Genomic DNA, 19,301 nt, shown 5'->3' with positions numbered 1-19,301 from the left:
TTTTTTACTATTTTATAGCTAATCTTCTATAATCTAGTAATTTCCTTTTTGCAGGGCCTTTAACCCTTTGTACTTAGTAGTACAATAGTATGACTACTACTAGGAGGAGTAGGAGTAACAGAGTTCTGCAAATGAGGTTTATCTTCACTCCTGTATTGGTACAACCATCTCAGTTACTTAAAATAACAGTGTCATTGTTTTTGCCTACTCTTTCCAGACATCTAAAAGCCTCACTTTGTCTAGTTCCAGTCCTTCTAGAATGGGTACCTCTTCCACCAGGGCTTTTGGTTTCATTAATCACTTCTAAATTACTTCCACTTCTAGCTTGACCCAGATTTTAGTTTTTATTAGGGACTTTTCCTTCTGACTTACTATTGAAAGTTTTCAAAGCTTTATTTCCACATTTTTGGTAATGTATGGATGATTTTATTTTTTAATCACGTATCTTTCAGTAAGGTAATGGGTAAGTAATGTTAAAACCTAAGAAGCTAAAGTTTACCAAGGAAACTATCACCATAGTGATTCAAATAAAACTGTTTTTATTTCCTATTATTTCATGTAATTTTGAAGGTATTATGAAGGTGTTTGATATGCTGTTTAAAACTTTTCATGTATACATTTAGAATTCTGTGTTTTGTGTAGAATGTGAAATTCTTCTAAATTTCTTTTGTATTAATTATACATAGTTGTTACTCTTTTTGTATTGTTATTTTGCCTTTGGCTTATCTGTATCTAATTTTATCTCCAAGGACCCTGAATGATCAGTCTTGGGTATTTTTTCTGAAGTTCTCTGGACAATTTTTCAGATAGATCACATTGAAATATTAAATAAGATACTTTAAAAAATAAAGTGAAATAACTGAGTCATTTTTATCCAGAGGAGCAGTGAAAGTTAACAAAACCAAACTAAGATGAGAGACCATAACAAGTTCTAAAATACACATTTATATAATGGTAAGCATGAGGGAACTCGGTGAGTTCATGAAGCAGGAAGTGTTTGACCTTAAATTGTTGAATTTTTTAGATTGAGATCAGTCGTCCTGAGTTTGGGATGGTTGTGGGGTATCTGGTTCTCTTCTTCCTTGCAGTGTGACAGCTATGAAATTCGCCCTGGTAAACACCTTGGAGTGTGCATTTCTGTGGCAAACAACAGGCTTTTTGTTGGATCAATTCCGAAGAATAAGACTAAGGAAAACATTCTGGAAGAATTCAGTAAAGTCACAGGTAAAACAAAAATGTATTTAGTAGAAGTTAGTTTTGGGATGTCTGTGGTACTATTTATAAGTACAAAAAAAAAAAGGTGTATATTAATCTAAAAATTCAAACAAATCTTCAATGTTTAAGTTGCCTCCTTTCTACTTTGCAGTGGTTTGGACTAAGTGTGTTCCCTCTCATCCTTAATTTCTTGGAATGACCCCTTCACTTCTGTGCCTTAGCTTTTGCCATAGTCTTGCCCTGAAGGCTTCCCAACATTAAGTGTGCTTCAGGGCCAAGAGGGTGAGAGTTCTTATCCTTCCTGTTGCCTTGTCTAAATCAGATTTTGGAAAATTTCTGATTCTAAATCCATGGAATTGAGATGTTTGTTGAACATCACAGGTTTATATACATTTATAACTGAAACAAAATTTAACAAAACTGTTAATTTCACTTTTTATGCATGATTTAGCATGGTATTTCCTGTTCCTTTTTTTTTTTTTTTTTTTTTTTTAATGTGGGTAGGAATATACTGTTGCTGGCTATGGTTTATAAAAACATTGATTTAGACCATTACTTCCCCTCATAAAAACCATGTTTTTGTCTTCCAGATATATTATCCTTTCTCCTTCCTTGATGCTGTCATCTGTTGCTCTTCTGGTTTCAGTCTTTCATTAATTGGAGATTGCTCTGGCTCGTAGTGTTTCTCTTCTGCCCTAAATTGACTTATTTGTAGTACCTTTAACATGTATATCGACGAACTGTCCAATCCTCTAGCCTCCTAGTTTAATGACCACCTCATCCCCAGTTCTTTACCTCAGCACCCCCACATCCAGATCACATTCTGGATCTTGCCGCCAGAAATTCTCCCCACTCCAAAATCTTGATTCCTAGCATTCCGCTTTGTAACCACTGCCACCGCCTGTCACAGTTGTGTTGGTTACGTACCCCTTATGGTGCAGTTCTTTGACTTCATCACTTTGTTAGTTTTCTGGCTTCTTACCCATTTAGTCATTCCTTCAGCAAGTGTTGATATCTAGTGCCTGTTAAGTGGTGGCATTGTGCTATTTGCTGGGATACAGTGGTGAATAAGATGTATTATCTGCCCTTGTAGAGTTTATATTCTGGGAAAGGAGATAAGACAAAAAAATTAAAGAAATATTTATACATTGGGGTAAGCAGTAAGCACTGAGAAGAGGGAGATGATACTTAGCTAGAGAATAGCTACTATCCTTGCTTTGATGGTTATGGAAGGCTTTTCTGATAAGATGACATTTCAACCAAGACCCAACAAATGAGGAGGATGTAGCATTCAAAGAGCAAAGGGATGTGCGTTCCAAGAGAGCAACACATACCACAGCTCCAAGGCAAGAGAGAAGTTGGTGTATTAAAGTAACTGAGAGAAGGCCAGTGTTCTTCAAATTACTGTAGAATTAAGGGTAGGATTGTATGAGATGCCACAGGGGGCTTTTGTGGACCATGTAAGGAGTTTTAGATTTTTTGTGTAATGAGAAGGTATTTGGAGGTCTCAAGCAGGGAGTAATGTCTGTTTCATGCTTATAGAATATTATCGCTGCTGCCATATGGATAATGGTTTAGAGGGGCTTAGGAGGAGAAGCTAATTAATTAGTTGAGGCTGTCATGGTAGTTAAGATAGAAGATTGGACTAGGATAATAGCCATGAAGGTGAAAAGAGGTAGATGGGCTCAGAATTGGGTAGGGGAGTACAGGAGGTAAAGGAAGAAATCAAGAATGAGTCCTCACTTTCCGTCTTGAGAACCAGGAGGTGGGACTGTTTGTTAGATAGAGAAGTAGAGAAGACAGATTTAGGGAGCGGTGACTGCGGTTTTGGACATGTTAAATTCGAAATGTCTTTAAGTCTGGGCTAGAACCAAAACCTAAGCATTCTTAAGGATGTAGATAGCTTTTAAAAGTACAAAGTAGCCGATACTACCTAGAAAGAACATATGTGGAAAGATGAGAACACAAGACAGTAATATTTAGCAGTCATTTTCATTCTTGGCAAAAACCTTAATTTTTAAGTTAGATCCAAGGATGATTTTTGGTAATGAGTATTTGTTGAATGTAAGTTCTCTTGGGTTTATGTTAATAATTTGGGTTTTAAGTTCCTTGGTAGTGTTTTCATAAATTACAAGGTCATGTTATATCAAACACTCTAAAACACTATAGAATGTTATACGTCAGCATATAGTGGTTGAACCTGTTGTTTATGGCTGTACCCTCAGGACCCTGAAAAATTAAAAGGGAACATAAAATACTGTGTCAAAACCCATATCTAACAATGCTGATTTAATTGTCTACTAGGTAATTAGGGAACCCTTTTGAGGCTTCTTCAATATTTTTTGCTCTTCGGCAAATGGATTTAGGTCTGCCTAATCGCTAGATGTGTGGTGGATGCTTTTGGCTTATATATCTGGCTGTTGGTTTAACAGAGGGTTTGGTGGACGTTATTCTCTATCATCAACCCGATGACAAAAAGAAGAATCGGGGGTTCTGCTTCCTTGAATATGAGGATCACAAGTCAGCAGCACAAGCCAGACGCCGGCTGATGAGTGGAAAAGTAAAAGTATGGGGAAATGTAGTTACAGTTGAATGGGCTGACCCTGTGGAAGAACCAGATCCAGAAGTCATGGCTAAGGTAAATGCAGTTGCTTGGGATGGGGGTGAGATTATCATTTAAATTTTGTACTTAGAATAAAGCTCAATTTTTAAACGTTTTATGATAAATACAGATTGTAGCTCTTGATCTTAATTATTTAGGCAAGGACCTGCTTTAATACCAAACTTAACATCCTGTCTTGGTATCCAGAAGTTTCTTTTAATCCTCCCTTTTCCCAGAGATTAAATGTGCAAAGGAACTGAAATGAAATCCCTTTAAGTATTTTCATACACGCTGAGAATTTGTTTAGTGCTAGGCACTAGGAGGGATACAGAGGTTTATAAAAGACCAGGACTTGTTGAATAAAGTAATGTTTTGGAGATTATGAATTGTAATCTTCATTGACCATACTATGACTTTTTTCATCTAATGGTCAAGCTCCCTTAGAGTATTGTCTCCATGAAGAAAGACAAAGGGTTATCATGTTTGCTGTTACGTGATAGTGGCAAAATATGCACGGCAAGTCCTGTGGCAGGCCCTTGCTTTCCTCCTGAATCTTATACTTGCGTTGCTGCGATCTTTGCCTGGTAAATAATGGTGCCATGAGATCTGATGGTTAGGCTTTCATTTGGGTGACTCCAGGGATTGAAGGGACACATCAGAGTGGCATCTCTGCTGGTTCTAGTGAGTTTTTGTGTATTTTGGTGTGTCTCTTCCCTTCTTGGTAATAAGGCAGCAACTCTTTGATGGCCAGAAATTAGTGGTTGAATTCTTTTAGACTAAGAAGTCTTTCTTTAAAGGTTTTTTTTTTTTCCAGGTTCTGAGCAAGTAGTCTTCACTCTAACTAGTTTGAAGGAGAGCCAGCCCCAGTTTTTACTAGTATGATCAAGTTTTTGTAGGCACAGACCTCTTGGGATTAAGAGAAGATCCATTGAAAATGAATCAGAGGCTTTCAGATGTGCTGCTCAGTATCTTTTTCTCATTTCTTGAACAGATTTGTGTTAAGGAAGGGACTGGGAATTTAAATAGCTCTGATTTTTTATTTTTATTTTTTACTAACATTTTAATTCCATTTGTTTATTCTAATGCAATTTGACTTTGGGCAAGCTACTGAACTTGGATGTTCTCTGTTTTATTGGAATTGGATAAGTCTCTTAAGAACCCTTACAACTTTGACTGCCTTGTAGAAACAGTACAGTTTGTATTACCTTTTCTATAAAAACGTGTTTAAAATAGCATGTGTCATGTGTAATATATCTACACATTATAAGAGGTAAATAAAATTCCCAGAGAATGTAAGTGTAGCTGGTAATTTGCTCATCAACGCTTTTCACATACCTCTTGTAACCTTTCAGATTGAAATTCATCCTAAACTTTTTTCTGTAGGGTTAGAAAACGTCAACATTTTATGCGAGGAACTATTCTTCCGAGGTCATAAACAAGTTTCAGAAAGAAAGGGAGGCCTCAATAAACTTGAATAATACTTATTGAATAAATTTGATCGGATAATATTGATTTCTTTATTGTTTTCTAAATTCCACCAGGGGGGTCCTACCCTAAAGAGTAAAAGCTTCTGGTATTACTTCACTCTATCAGTGTTGTAATTCATTGGAAGATATTTTGTCAACTTGGGTCAGTTTTATAATAAATCAAAACCTAAGTGCCTAAATGTATTTTTCTTAAAGGGACTTTGTTCCTTTGGAACGTTTTAAACAAAGTTTCAACAAATAATTTTTATATAGTCTGTTGTGGTTTCATCTCCAAAAAGAATAAAAGATCTGTGTTGAATTTTTTTTAGAAAAGTAAACCAACGGAGGCCTGCATAACATAGAGATTGACCTCTGTGACAACACTGCAAAAATAAAGGGGGTGGAGGTGAAAGTGGACGATGTTAGGTTTTTTCACCTTGAATTAATACCTTTCCTCAGATAATTTTTATTCATATAGCCCTTTATCTAAGGTAACAACTTATTCAGTGAGTGTGTTAATTTTTTTCTTTGAATAGGTAATACAGTTCCTTAGTTCAAAAATCAAAATTATGAAGAAAGGTATAGTCGAAGAAGTCCCACTTCTACTTAATCCCGTCTATCATATTCCCTGTCCCTGATACACACCCAGTTTTAGTAGTCTCTGGTTTATTTTTTTAGAGGTTCTTTCCTGACTTTACATGATGGTTACAGGTAACCTACTATATTCACTGATCTATATTTGCTTTATTCACTATCCTATTAGCTCTAAGGAAGTGTACCATTATTATGCATACCACTAAAAAGTTATTAAATGTTGCCAATTTATGACATAGTGCTTGCGTGTCACATCGACTATAAGTTGGATACCTATTTCGGAGCTGTAAAAAAGGGAAAAAATGTCTTGCCAAAAGTGTGTCCTGTTAGTCTCTTCATATCCACTCTTAGAACTCTTCCTCATTTTTTATGGCTACATAATAGTTCCATTCTGTGGATTATACTGTGCTGTGTTCAACTAACTAGACGTTGGGTTGTTTCTAATGTTTTATTATTACAATGCTGTAATGAATGAGCTTGTATCTTGTTAGTTGATACAAGTTCAGATATGTCTGTAGAATAGATTCTCAGAGATAAAATTGTGGGCCAAAGAGTAAATGCATCTGTAATTATTAAGATACTGCTATATTCCCCTGGTACTGTTTTACTCACGCACCAGCAAAATACAAAGAGGCCCATTTTCCTCATCGTTGTTAAAATAGCGTATGATCTTATTTTGGATTTTGCCAGTCTGGTAAATGATAGATCTCAAAACCATTGTGATTGCTTCTCTTCCTATGCATGGGTTTAAGTTTTTAATATGTTGAGGGCCATTTGTGTTTCTTTATATGAACCATGTATTTGTGAATTATGCATATCTTTTTGTTTCCATTGAGCTTTTTTTTTTTCCTTTTCCTGGAGCTCTGATACTAAAAAAGAAAGATGAACTCTAATATAAGTCATTTGTCTTTTGGCTCCACTTCTGGTATTTTTGCCATATGAAAGTCACTTATTTCTAGTAGTTGAATTTTATCACTCCTTTATATAATAGATTTTCAATCACAGAGCCTTCCTTAGAGCAATGTTTACATAAAGGAATTACCCTTATTTTCTTCTAATATTTTTCAGTCTCTCCCCATCCCCATCCCTGTCCACCCCTTTGGAAGTTTTTGATCTATTTGGGGTTTATCCTGGTATATATAGTGTGAGGTATAAATCCAACTTTTTTTTGTTAAGTTTTTATTTTTAAGTAACTTTACACCCAGCATGTGGCGTGAACTTACAATCCTGAGATCAGCAGTTGCATGTTCCACTGAGCCAGTCAGGCGCCCCCCCCCCCAATTTTTATTTTTACCCAGATGAACACTACACTGTTCCAGTGATTTAAGAGTTATAATTTGTTATATGTGGTAGGGCTAGTCTCTAAATTTTGTTCTTTTGTTCTTTTTTTTTCCCCCTATTTCTTGTTTATTTTTTCATATGAACTTTGGAATCTGCTCACTCAGTTCTAGGGGGGAAAGCCCCAAAACATACTGTTTTAGAGGGTGTTGAGGGACGATGTTAAATTTTTGAATCAACCTAGTAATTATGTGTTGGTTCCTTGAGGGTTCTGTTCACAGTGTTAGGGATTTTAATGGCAGGGCAAGAGAAGGACCCAATAATCTATATAAATTGGTAACTGACAATAATTTTCTTGGTAGTTTTCATACTTTCTGTGATGTACTTTTAATATTTAATGTTTTTGAAAAGGCAAGGTTGCCATGAGGATAGGAAGAAATACTTTTAGTGTAAGACTTCAGCTAAAATTAAGTAGCCAGTGCCAATTTTGTGTATTTGTTGTATTAGGTGAAAGTTTTATTTGTGAGAAACTTGGCTACTACAGTGACAGAAGAAATATTGGAAAAGTCGTTTTCTGAATTTGGAAAACTCGAAAGAGTGAAGAAGTTGAAAGATTATGCATTTGTTCATTTTGAAGACAGAGGAGCAGCTGTTAAGGTAGACATTTTGAAATTTTGCATCTTGATATTCGAATTTTGTTGTTGAAACTTGCTAAGCCCATAAAATGACTTTAAAAACTGAAATAAAATTGGTTTTCAGCTTTTGCCGAGCTCTGGAACTATCTTTTAATTATCTGAAGTGGTAATAGTTTAACAGGTAAGACTTCATATTTCAAAGCCTGATTATTACTAACTGGGCTTGTGATTTCAGGCAAGTAGTTTTAATCTCTGTATTGTTTTTGTAAACCTAGGGTTTGATAGCGTGATGCCTTGGAAATATTACAAGGTGTATTAATTAGCTGTTGTAAATGGTAAAACAGGTAATGAATGTACTATAACTACTCTGGATTTATGAAGGAACCTGAGCCTTGTACATGACTTCACACACAGTACAGCATATTTAATTCAGCAGATGTGTTCTGAGAGAATGGTTAGTTCCTTTTTTTTTTTTTTCTTAATGTTTGTTTATTTTGAGAGAAAGAGACAGATTATAAGTGGGGGAGGAACAGAGAGAGAGACCCAGAATCCAAAGCAGGCTCCAGGCTCTAAGCTGTCAGCACAGAGCCCAGCACAGGGCTGGAATTCACAAACTGTGAGATCATCACCTGAGCTGAAGTCAGACGCTTAACTGACTGAACCGCCCAGGCACCCCTTTAGTCTTGCCTTTCTTCAGTCATTTTAGAATTCTAATAGTATTAACTGCTTTTGCTGGTTTCAGTAGTTGTTAGAGATATTTCTTGCATGTAATAGTTGATTTGATGATAGTAATGAAAATGGTGAAAAAAGTAGTTTCGTGTGGTGGCTATGACATCAAAGCTGAATACCCTGCTGTTTTTCTCTCCTAATGGATCAGTATCATTTTTAATGTGTAAAATTTCTAGTTTCTTGTTCCTCTTGCCTTTCCTAGTGGGGGAAAGAAGACAAAACACTAAAAAAGCTTTTTATGTATTTGGGGAAATACGTTCAAAATCCTCAGTGACTCATTCAGGCTTAGTTCTTTTCCTCCATGTTCTGTTGGTGGAGTGGTGCCACCTCTAATTTGAGCAGTTTTTGTTTCCTGCCTAGGGTGTACTGCTTTAAAGTGTGCCTTATAGAATCTTTGACTCGTTAGAATTTATTAGTTTGCTGCTTTTTTTTTTATGTTTGTTTATTTTTGAGAGAGATCACGTGAACAGAGCAGGGGCAGAGAGAGGAGGGACAGAGGATCTGAAGCTGGTTCTGTGCTGACAGCAGAGAGACCGGTGCAGGGCTTGAACTCACAAATCGTGAGGTTGTGACCTGACCCGAGGTTGGATGCTCAACCAACTGAGCCACCCAGGCGCCCCTGTTGGTTTGCTTTTTGATGGAAACTAATTAATGAGATAGCACTGCTTATCAAATTCACAGTTTAGTACAGAATCTAATGCTTGGTTTCTGAAATTGCCAAAGGTATGAAACACGGATAACTGATAAATTTATACCTTCTAAACACTCATTTTCATTCAGTCCTTATTAAAGAAATAGTTGTCTCTAATTAAATATAATCATAAAAATTGATTGGGTGGTTTGCCACATTACAAAATTTATCAGCATCTGGGAGGCTTTTGTAGACTTGACTTAGTTGCTTTAGGTGAAGGAGCCAAAAGCTAATGTGGTAAAGGGGAGAATTAGCTTGTAGAGGAGGACTGATTTAGTCTTTGTTCAGATACTTTTTATCACTGAATGCTCCTTATAGATAGAGCATTTTATTCTGTTCATCCAGAGAAGAAAAGGTTGTGTAAGAAAACAGAAAAGCTGTGGTGAGGAGGTGATACCTCGTTACTGAGTTACTTGAACTTTGATGTATGGCAGAGGCTGTTAGGTGGAACAGCGTAGGTAAAGGACAGAGCATAGAATACTTACGGTTACTGCTTCCCAGGTGAGTACTTGAGTCTTCATTAGTCCACGCCTGTTCTGGCCTCTGTGCTCTTAACTGTTCAGGGGAAGTATGTTTTAGGTGAAGTGTTGTGGGGGAAACCTAGGCAATTTTTGGTCAGTATCTTGTTCCGTTTAATTGACAACCGCATTCAGTAACGTCATTTGTCTTTAATATCTTTAAGATTTTTATGGAAGAGTAGTTTCAGATTTACATGTTGAATGCCATGTTTTTTATTTAAAAATTTGAATCCTGAAAAGTTTGTGTTAATACTGGTGCTTTTCCCAGATGTGGATTTGCTTCTTTGGTATGGCTCAACTCGGAGGGGTTAGTTATTTAGAATTAAGGAGCAGTGATAGGCAGCCCTCGAAGCCCCTTTACCTTTTTAAATATAATAGTATTAATAGTAACCGACTGAGCCACCCACATTCTTTTGCCAGTTAAGATAGTTGTGAAATAAATTGCTTATTAATTATATTAAGTGGCACAGACATGTTTTTGTAATTATGTTTTAAAGTATTAGTTTACTTGCAACATAAACTTATTTTTGTAATTTTGTATAGGCCATGGATGAAATGAATGGCAAAGAAATAGAAGGGGAAGAAATTGAAATAGTCTTAGCCAAGCCACCAGACAAGAAAAGGAAAGAGCGCCAAGCTGCTAGACAGGCTTCCAGAAGCACTGCGTGAGTCTACATTTTAATAAATACATCTCTGAACAAGGAATAACTTGGTAATAGAGATCAAGTTAGTAAAAAATTTAGGATTGGTCTTGATGTAAGCTAATTTGTTTTTTCTTTTCTCCCTTCCTTCCGTTGCTAGGTATGAAGATTATTACTATCACCCTCCTCCTCGTATGCCACCTCCAATTAGAGGTCGGGGTCGTGGTGGGGGGAGAGGTGGATATGGCTACCCTCCAGATTACTATGGCTATGAAGATTACTATGATGATTACTATGGTTATGATTATCACGACTATCGTGGAGGCTATGAAGATCCCTACTACGGCTATGATGATGGCTATGCAGTAAGAGGAAGAGGAGGAGGAAGGGGAGGGCGAGGTGCTCCGCCACCACCAAGGGGGCGGGGAGCACCACCTCCAAGAGGTAGAGCTGGCTATTCACAGAGGGGGGCACCTTTGGGACCACCAAGAGGCTCTAGGGGTGGCAGAGGGGGTCCTGCACAACAGCAGAGAGGCCGTGGTTCCCGTGGATCTCGGGGCAATCGTGGGGGCAATGTAGGAGGCAAGAGAAAGGCAGACGGGTACAACCAACCTGATTCCAAGCGCCGTCAGACCAACAACCAACAGAACTGGGGTTCCCAACCCATCGCTCAGCAGCCGCTTCAACAAGGTGGTGACTATTCTGGTAACTATGGTTACAATAATGACAACCAGGAATTTTATCAGGATACTTATGGGCAACAGTGGAAATAGACAAGTGAGGGCTTGAAAATGATATTGGCAAGATCCGATTGGCTCTAGATCTACATTCTTCAAAAAAAAAAATTGGCTTAACTGTTTCATCTTTAAGTAGCAGTTTGCTGCCATTTGTATTGGGCTGAAGAAATCACTATTGTATATATACTCAAGTCTTTTTATTTTTTTCCTCTTTTCATAAATGCTCTTGGACATTATTGGGCTTGCAGAGTTCCCTTATTCTGGGGGTTACAATGCTTTTATCGTTTCAGGCTTCATTTTAGTTTCAAAAACAAGCTGAGCACACTGTTAAATCATGATTTTGCAGAACCTTTGGTTTTGAACAGTTTCATTTTTTTTTGGATTTGGGATAGATTACATAGGAGTATGGAGTATGCTGTAAATAAAAATACAAGCTAGTGCTTTGTCTTAGTAGTTTTAAGAAATTAAAGCAAACAAATTTAAGTTTTCTTGTATTGAAAATAACCTATGATTGTATGTTTTGCATTCCTAGAAGTAGGTTAACTGTGTTTTTAAATTGTTATAACTTCACACCTTTTTGAAATCTGCCCTACAAAATTTGTTTGGCTTAAACGTCAAAGCCGTGACAATTTGTTCTTTGATGTGATTGTATTTCCAATTTCTTGTTCATGTAAGATTTCAATAAAACTAAAAAATCTATTCAAAACATTACCTATTTCAAATTCAATTGTGTCCTAAAACATTATTTTATTCGTAATCCTTGCGAGGAATATTGTTTTCAAATTATAACTGCCTATGTGAGTGATCAAATTCATGCAAAATTTCTTGTCTATTCCAATATGTACCGTGGCTATCAGACTGAGAATTAGTCTAAATTCTAGTATTTATTCCAAATAGCACTTTATTGGTTGGTGTTCTCTCATAGTCTCTTCTAATTTTGAAATTTTATCCTTTATTTTTATAAAAACAGGTTCAAAGGCTTTTGAACATTCTTGCAGGCATTGGATAATTTGCGTTAAATAAAAATGGGGCTGGGGAAGCAGACTGCAATTTATTTTGACCCACATTCTTTCTATAAAGGATAATTTGTTGCCTGAAGAACTTACTTGCTGGATAAGTGAATGTATAACAGGAAAAAATGTTAGTACTGTGGCGTCAATTGCACTGCGGACTAAACATCAATTTTAGCGTACGTGATTGTGACTATCACTTCAGTTACTGGTTTAGGAATATAATTTCCAATTGTAAATTTGCTTTGAGAAGCACTCATGCCTTCTAAGAGAGGCTTAAAAATACCCACTTCTGACTTTCTGTTAATACCTCTTACTTTTATTTTATTTTTTTTACTACCCTACTGGCTAAAGTTTTTATTGGCCGAGTTATAACACCTATTTCCCTGTTTCCTTTAGAAATTCTGAATTATTGCAATGGCAGTTTTACTTGAGAATAAGAGGAACAAAAGAATCCCACCTTGACAGTGCAGAAAAGTCTGGATCACTTTCAAATTACCATAAAATTTTCCCTTATGTTTTATTCTTAGGTGGGTCTAAAATGTCGTTAAATTATAAAAATAAGCCATTAGGGAATAATTAATTAAAATGGACACACCTTTATTATGTGTTTTGTTCCTGTTTGGTGTCTTTTATGACAGCAGTAGTAAATTTCAAAATCATAAGCCACTTAATATGAATGTGCTTAGATCATATTTTGGGTTTCATGGCTTCTCTTTTGACTTCAAATAAGAGAATACTTACTGATGAAAGTCTGTGTCTCATTTCTCTTTAAAAGTACACTTATTATATAATTCAGTAAGTTAATAGGCCTTATTAATATTCCTTTTGTTTTCGGAAACTCATAAAGGAATTATATAGTCTGTTGTATTTTCAAATTAACATGGGTATCTGTTTGGTAAAGCTTAGATCTAGGTGTTTTTCTTATGCCCATGTATGCAAGTAAAGACACCAAATATTCTTTAAATGCTGCTTTTAAACTTTGAAAATACAATCTGTAGTTGTAACAATAAGCCTAAATTAGACTTAAGTATAATCCTGAATTTTCTTGGAAAGAAGAAAGCATTTACAAGTAAAACTTGAATTGTTTGTATTTTTTAAAAATTTGATGTTACCAGCTACAAAGTCACTATGAAGAAAATTAGGAATGGGAAAAACAGTGATTCTGAAACAGATTAATTTATTTTGCTTCCCCTACCCATCCTAAAATATAAACCCTAGCAAAAACATAAGACTAAATAAAATTTGGGTCCCATGTCAAAATCCTTTCCTTTAATTGCAAATAATATTTTACTCTCATCTATTAAAATATGCCTGAGTTGTCCCTCTAATATTGCTTTATAGGGTTTTTGTAGCTATTTTATTCAATAGAAAAACACAACTTTTTGAGCATTAAATCTCATTTTAGAGCTTTTTCCCTTGTTGATGTCTTGTAAACTATTGCGGTAGCAGCATTCAGAGAAAATAGATTAAGAGCTTAACTTTTCACGGAAATAAATCTAACCATCTAATCTATAAACCTCAAATACGTCCATTGAGGAGGTCTTTGTTTTAGATTTTCATTAGGTGTTTTATTTTAATGAATTTTTTTAATGAGTTCTGGGAAATTTCATTTCCTGCTCTTGTGCCATCTTTTTTGTTCCCCAACCTAATTCATTTGCTTTTACTTATGAGCCTGCTGCAGTAATGTGTGTTGGGAAATCTATTTATTTCATATTGAGGCCAACCTCTTCATAGGTACCCTCCTGAGACTGACATAAATATACCCCTTCCCCATAATGGAATGCTAATTTTTATTTGATCACTCATTTATAGCAGTTGCTTAAATGTATGTATTTATATGATGGTGTTTTAATTTTTTAAAAGCAAAAAAGTTCTAATAAGTTGCCAGATTTCTAATAAATCCAAGTTTATTTGATCAATTGATATGGAAATTGAGTTACTATGGTTCTGTAGTTTTTTAAGCGAAAGTTCAGCATAATTGTTTTTCAGTTTTCTTAGTTACTGGGGTTATTCTGCATAAGAAAGCCCAATGCTTTCTGCTAGTAGACAATTTTTCTCTCATTTGACTTTGAAATCTGACTTAGGAGGTGAACCCTCTTTTTAAAAAGAACAGCATGCATCAAAATAAATTCTGTTTTAAATTCCAAAAGAGAAGAGACCTAAAATTCCATTCCTAGCATAAAGCCACATAATATTCTTGAAACTCATTACATCATTTGCCTCCTGCCCATTTGGATAATCATACCTATGTTTTATTAATTGTGTATTATTTGTAAAAACCAAAACCCTTCCAGTAAATACTTGCTATAAGGCTATTATTTGTCAATTATAAAGACTTTTACATACGGTAAAATTTGCAGTTTTGATTTTCCAAAGAGGATTTTGTTACATTGAGCTATCCAGTATTCTTAAAGAAAACCAACTGAAGTATGTGGAAGAAATTTTAATGTTAGTTTTGTCCCTTACCGTGTGGCATTTCTTAAGTGAGCAGCTAAGAAAAAGCCTTATAGAAAGAGTGCACTGGATTTATAAGTGTGTTTATGTTTCTCTAAGAATGGGAGCTTCTGTTAACTTAGTTCTGAGTAAGCCTGGGGATTGGGTGACTGACTAGAGAATTCAGAATGACAAATCCACTAACCAAGCATGTTTACTTTTGCACTAGAAGTTTGTGATTAGTTTTGATTTTTGAAATGCAAACACCAAGCCTTAAAAGTACTGCATATTTAATGTATTAGTCAGTAATTAATATTTATATTTAATTTGAAGTGTAGTTACTGTTAATCTTTCTAGAATAGTTTTTTTTTCTTTTTAAATATATATACATACGTATTTTTTATTTAGAGGTTACCAGAAGCTCTGGGTTTTTTGTTTTGTTTTTGTTTTTTAACCATTTTCAGATGTTATCCAGAAATCTGCAAGTGTACTTTTCCTGTTTTAACTCCTTCCTTTTATCACCTGACTATCAGGGAAGCGAGGTTGAGGCTGCCCTGACCTGACATGTCATGATGTCGACTTGCTAGGTGGGGTTCGCTGGGGACGATAACCAGTGGAATTGTTGGTAAGAAATTTTTTTTTCCTATTTTTTTTTTTATCAGTAGTGGGGCATTAAGTGTGGGAGGATGCCCATATTTTATAAGTGGGCATTTATGTTGGCCTTGTAGACAAATAAGACATAATATTAAATAATTTTGTTCTTAATAGGAACATATAATAAGTACTTCATACTTTGTATTGTCAAATTATAGTTTAGCAGGAAAGGCCTGCAAGTATGAAGTAATGAAATACTCAGGGTATATTTTAAGTGATCGAAATAGACACCTTACAAGATAGACTCTAAAGTCTCTTAGACAATAAATTTGCTTTTATTTTACTGTGATTTCAATCCCTCTAATATCTTTATTATGTTTGCATTCTTATTGGGTAACTTAACACATAGTTCATCTTAAGAGATGTTTATTGCACGCCAATTTTAGTAAAAGTAGGAAGGTGTTGATAGAATGGAGGGTTTAATAAGCATTAGGAGAAATTATTTTTAAATCTTCCAGAAAATTTTAACATTGTAAAATGAAACTTAAAAGTTCTAGAAGTTTCATAAACGGCAGAGGGCTTGTTTTAAAGATACATTTGATATAATGACTGTGGGTCAAGAGGAAATTACATAGCTAAAATACTAGGACCTTGAACAGAGTGAAACCACAGATCTGTCAACAACTGTGTTTTGTCTGAAACCCAGGACAGCTGCTGGGATTAGTAGACACTGGTAGAATTTAGGAGTCCGTTTTTAGATGATTACTTAAGATTCAAATCTCTCATAATGGAGGATTCCATGATAGTAAAGTATAAATTAAGGGAATTACCTTTAATAACTAAGCGTTTCTGACCATAATCCATAAAAAATAATTGTGATATGTCTGATTAAAAGTAATTATTCATGCCTGAAGAACCTCCCTGATATTCTTATGCCTTCTTTCTCAGTTGAGTGTATCAGTCTAGGAAGAATCTCTTAGATGTATGTTAAACGTTCTAGTGTCCTGAAATCTTGTCTGTAAGCTTGCTGTAGATTACCTGTAAATCGCTACAATGAAATTGTACTTTAAAAATTGCAGTAATTGCATTATTTTGTTGAGGTACTTGTTTCTCTTTTGACATATGATGTGTGTGTATCAGTGATAGAAAAGATAGAGATTGCACTAATAATGGTGCTCTTTGGAAAACTTGTTATAGTAAGTAGTAGGAACACTCAAGTAATTCTGAGGGGTTCATCTAAGTTAAGGAAAACGCAGTACAAACTCTAGTTAGCTTTTATATACTAACAATAAAACACATTTCGTGGGGTCAGAAAAGTAGGTATTACGGGGGAAGACTTAAATTCCTCAAATATAAACAAGGGCTTTCATTTTATGTAGTAACTTTGTTAGGATCCTGTGAACATTACTTTTCTTGATTTCTCATCTATGATGGTTGGACAAAAGGGACTTTTCTAGCTTGTTCAGTAACATAGGTAGAATTGTACTTTAATGAATCCAATTAAGATGTTTAGTACTATGTTATAAGGCTATTTATATAATTGAGCTGAAAGCTCCTGCAGACATTACATTGCTATATGCACACAGTAATATGAGAATATCAAAATAGGACCATTTGCAAGACCACTTAATCAGTTTAATAAAAATCGTGCTTTTGGTACAGTGTTCAGGTACCATAACTGTATTGGAATATTTGTACAATGTTAAATATTCTTAATAAAATCTAACATGTTCAAAATGTTGTGTTGGTGATTTTGGGTGGGGCGTGCTGATTTCAATTGTGGAAAACAGATTCAGTATTTCTATAATTGAGACTTTTGTGGTCAAATGGAGTTCCTGTCTTCAGATTCAGTACTAGATATTGGGCACCTTTTGAAGGAGGGTAGTGAAGGAGTGGGAAGAAGTAAAAATAAAAGGGCCGAAATTGAGGGGGTTATTAAAGTGTCAGGAAGTAGCTTTACTGGGGGGTTAGACCTGGGTCTACAGGTGTAAGATGGGAATGTTGGCTTTGGCATAACAGGCTGCCACTAACTTTTTCTGATATAATTATGGCATTTGGAAATGATACCAGAAAACATACAGAGGTGGACAAAAGTAAACACTTACGCAGTGTTGTCAGTAGGCATTTTATTCCCCTGGTGTTCTTGACCCCTTGACATAACATGTCAGCAGGTGAAGAAGTGGTGAGGGAATATTTCAGGAAGGCTGTGTTGGAGGGTTTAGATGCATCATTGGGAAATGTCTCCAATATACAAGAAGTACCATATCAAGAGCTAATTCTTAAACTTTACGAGGATTTCTCTTTTAATACTGATCCCATTCTGTTGAGGAGAGCCCTAATACAGTACTTATTCTCATGAGTTCTTTCTACCAAAAGAGGTAGAAATTTTGCAACTCAGATGGAAATTTACTTGAAATAATGTGCTCATTTTTCTGCAGATACGTACCAGTAACAGCAAAAAAAGATCTAGGAGGAAAGTGATAGAGACCTAATGATCTATAAACAAATTGAGTGAGAAACCCTTCACAGGGAGTATTCTGCCTTGTTTCTTTGAAATGAAGACTGTTAAATAAATGTGAGCTAATAGAGGGGGAAAAAAAGTGATTGCCCTATTGTTTTAATATAAGAAGAGTAGACAAAATACTTCCTCTAGGTCAGTATTTTCCAGAAAGATTTTATTGTTTTATTGTTTTTGTTTTCCTTTTGTCCAAAATCAACAGATCATTCACTGAGACAGGAAGGAATGTTCTAACAGAAAAAAATATTTAAACTTGGGCCGCTTTGAATGTTGACAGAGTTGGGGTTAGGATCGGCAGCTTACTGATTTATGGTGTGTTTTTTTCCAAAAATAAGAGACCTTGCTTTTGACAATGGATTTAGGCTTAGGCTCTTGGTATCTTTTGGCTCTACCTAAAGCCCTGAATTTATTTAGTTTATGTTTTAGAAATAATTAGATTTTATTAGATATTTTCAGTGGAGTGTATTATATTCACGTAGGGGACTATTTTCTGCCTATAGCTATGAAAAACACATTTCTATTGACTTACACTTGAAATTTGTGACTGAACTCACAATCATGTATAGGCATTTCCTCAAAAACTAAGAAGCAAAAGTAGTGTTTTATTCAACTATTTACCTAAAATTCCCAAAGGGTGATTTTTAGGTCCGCCTAGCCATTTATTAGGAGGGCAGGAGCTTAAAATTAGTTACAAAATCGTACAGCTCAAGTCATGCCTTTAAAATAACAGGTTCGATCACTTTAAAATTATTTTCTACAAGGATAAAGGTGAGGACCTGTATTGCCAAGGATAGTGACATTGGGGCGAGGGGGGGCGGCGGGAAGGAGTTCAGCTTCAATTTTCAGTAAAAGGGAACATATTTCCTTAAATATGAAAATACTGCATTATCAAAGATTTCATATACTGTATCAAGCACTGTTGAATAGAATTTGGAGACAAAAACATGCCTATACTTTCAATACTTGAGTCAGGAATCCTTTAAATCTGCACGTATCAGTTGTCTGGGTTTGTATGTAAGTAGATCAGACAGCAGTGAATATTGTTTAAAAAGCCATTACTGTTTTTGTCAGCTAAATGGTTATTTTGAAATATTTGTGTTTTATATTGATCAAAATATTATCAAAAATTGTTTTTGTTAAGCCTATTGATTATAAAGGGCTTTATATATTTTGCTGAATTGGTGTGGTCAGAGCAACTTGGGTATATTTCTGGCAAGTTATGATATAACTAAATATTTTTGGTTAGATGTTTAACCAAAGATGTTTAACATTGGCTGGTCATATTGAAACTTTCCATGCTTCCTGTTAAGCAGAACCTTACCAGGTTAATCATATTTAAGTATAACCTACATAGAGTTGGTGTGGAAAAATCTGATCTGTCTAAATACAACCAACAGTTAATATTTTTATTAAAACTTCTTTTAAAGTAATGAGTAAGTATGTTAGTTGTAACATTGTTTCTATTTAACTTTTCAAAATATGAAAAAAAGATAAATGAGATCATTTGTTGCATTTGTCAAAATAATATTGAAAAAGCTTGTGATTATTTTAATTTTCAAGTTAAAAACTGTTTAGGTCCCAATTCCTCATTCAACAGTATTTCTCAAACTTCAGTGTGAGTGGAAATCCCTGGGGAT

The 19,301-nt window shown here is 35.2% G+C and overlaps 1 protein-coding gene and 1 long non-coding RNA gene across 8 annotated transcripts in view; one reads left to right on the top strand and one right to left on the bottom strand.

The window, feature by feature from the left end:
- The window catches only part of HNRNPR (heterogeneous nuclear ribonucleoprotein R), a 34,707-nt gene extending 20,509 nt beyond the window's left edge, over positions 1-14,198 (top strand). For 4 of the 6 annotated variants that reach the window (XM_042994605.1, XM_042994604.1, XM_042994608.1 and 1 more), the window contains 5 exons: positions 1,089-1,224; positions 3,639-3,853; positions 7,663-7,812; positions 10,272-10,393; positions 10,530-14,198. In XM_042994605.1, coding sequence (XP_042850539.1) covers positions 1,089-1,224; positions 3,639-3,853; positions 7,663-7,812; positions 10,272-10,393; positions 10,530-11,142 — 1,236 coding nt within the window. In that variant the 3' untranslated portion in view covers positions 11,143-14,198. The remainder of the gene's footprint in view (positions 1-1,088; positions 1,225-3,638; positions 3,854-7,662; positions 7,813-10,271; positions 10,394-10,529) is intronic. The other 2 variants (XM_042994607.1, XM_042994609.1) reach the window with 1 other exon arrangement.
- On the bottom strand, positions 1,113-11,063 carry LOC122240942. 2 transcript variants are annotated; one of them, XR_006220756.1, is made up of 4 exons: positions 10,982-11,060; positions 9,696-9,765; positions 2,143-2,318; positions 1,113-1,199 (listed from the first exon to the last, which is right to left on the bottom strand). It is a non-coding gene; the product is annotated as an uncharacterized LOC122240942 (long non-coding RNA). The 2 variants fall into 2 exon arrangements; XR_006220755.1 differs by lacking the exon at positions 9,696-9,765 and having other exon boundaries at positions 10,982-11,063.
- Positions 14,199-19,301: the final 5,103 nt, after the last annotated feature.

This window comes from Panthera tigris, chromosome C1 (assembly GCF_018350195.1).
Source record: "Panthera tigris isolate Pti1 chromosome C1, P.tigris_Pti1_mat1.1, whole genome shotgun sequence".
Taxonomy (NCBI): domain Eukaryota; kingdom Metazoa; phylum Chordata; class Mammalia; order Carnivora; family Felidae; genus Panthera; species Panthera tigris.
The sequence above is the reverse complement of the archived record's forward strand: the minus strand, read 5'-3'. Positions and strand labels throughout refer to the sequence as shown.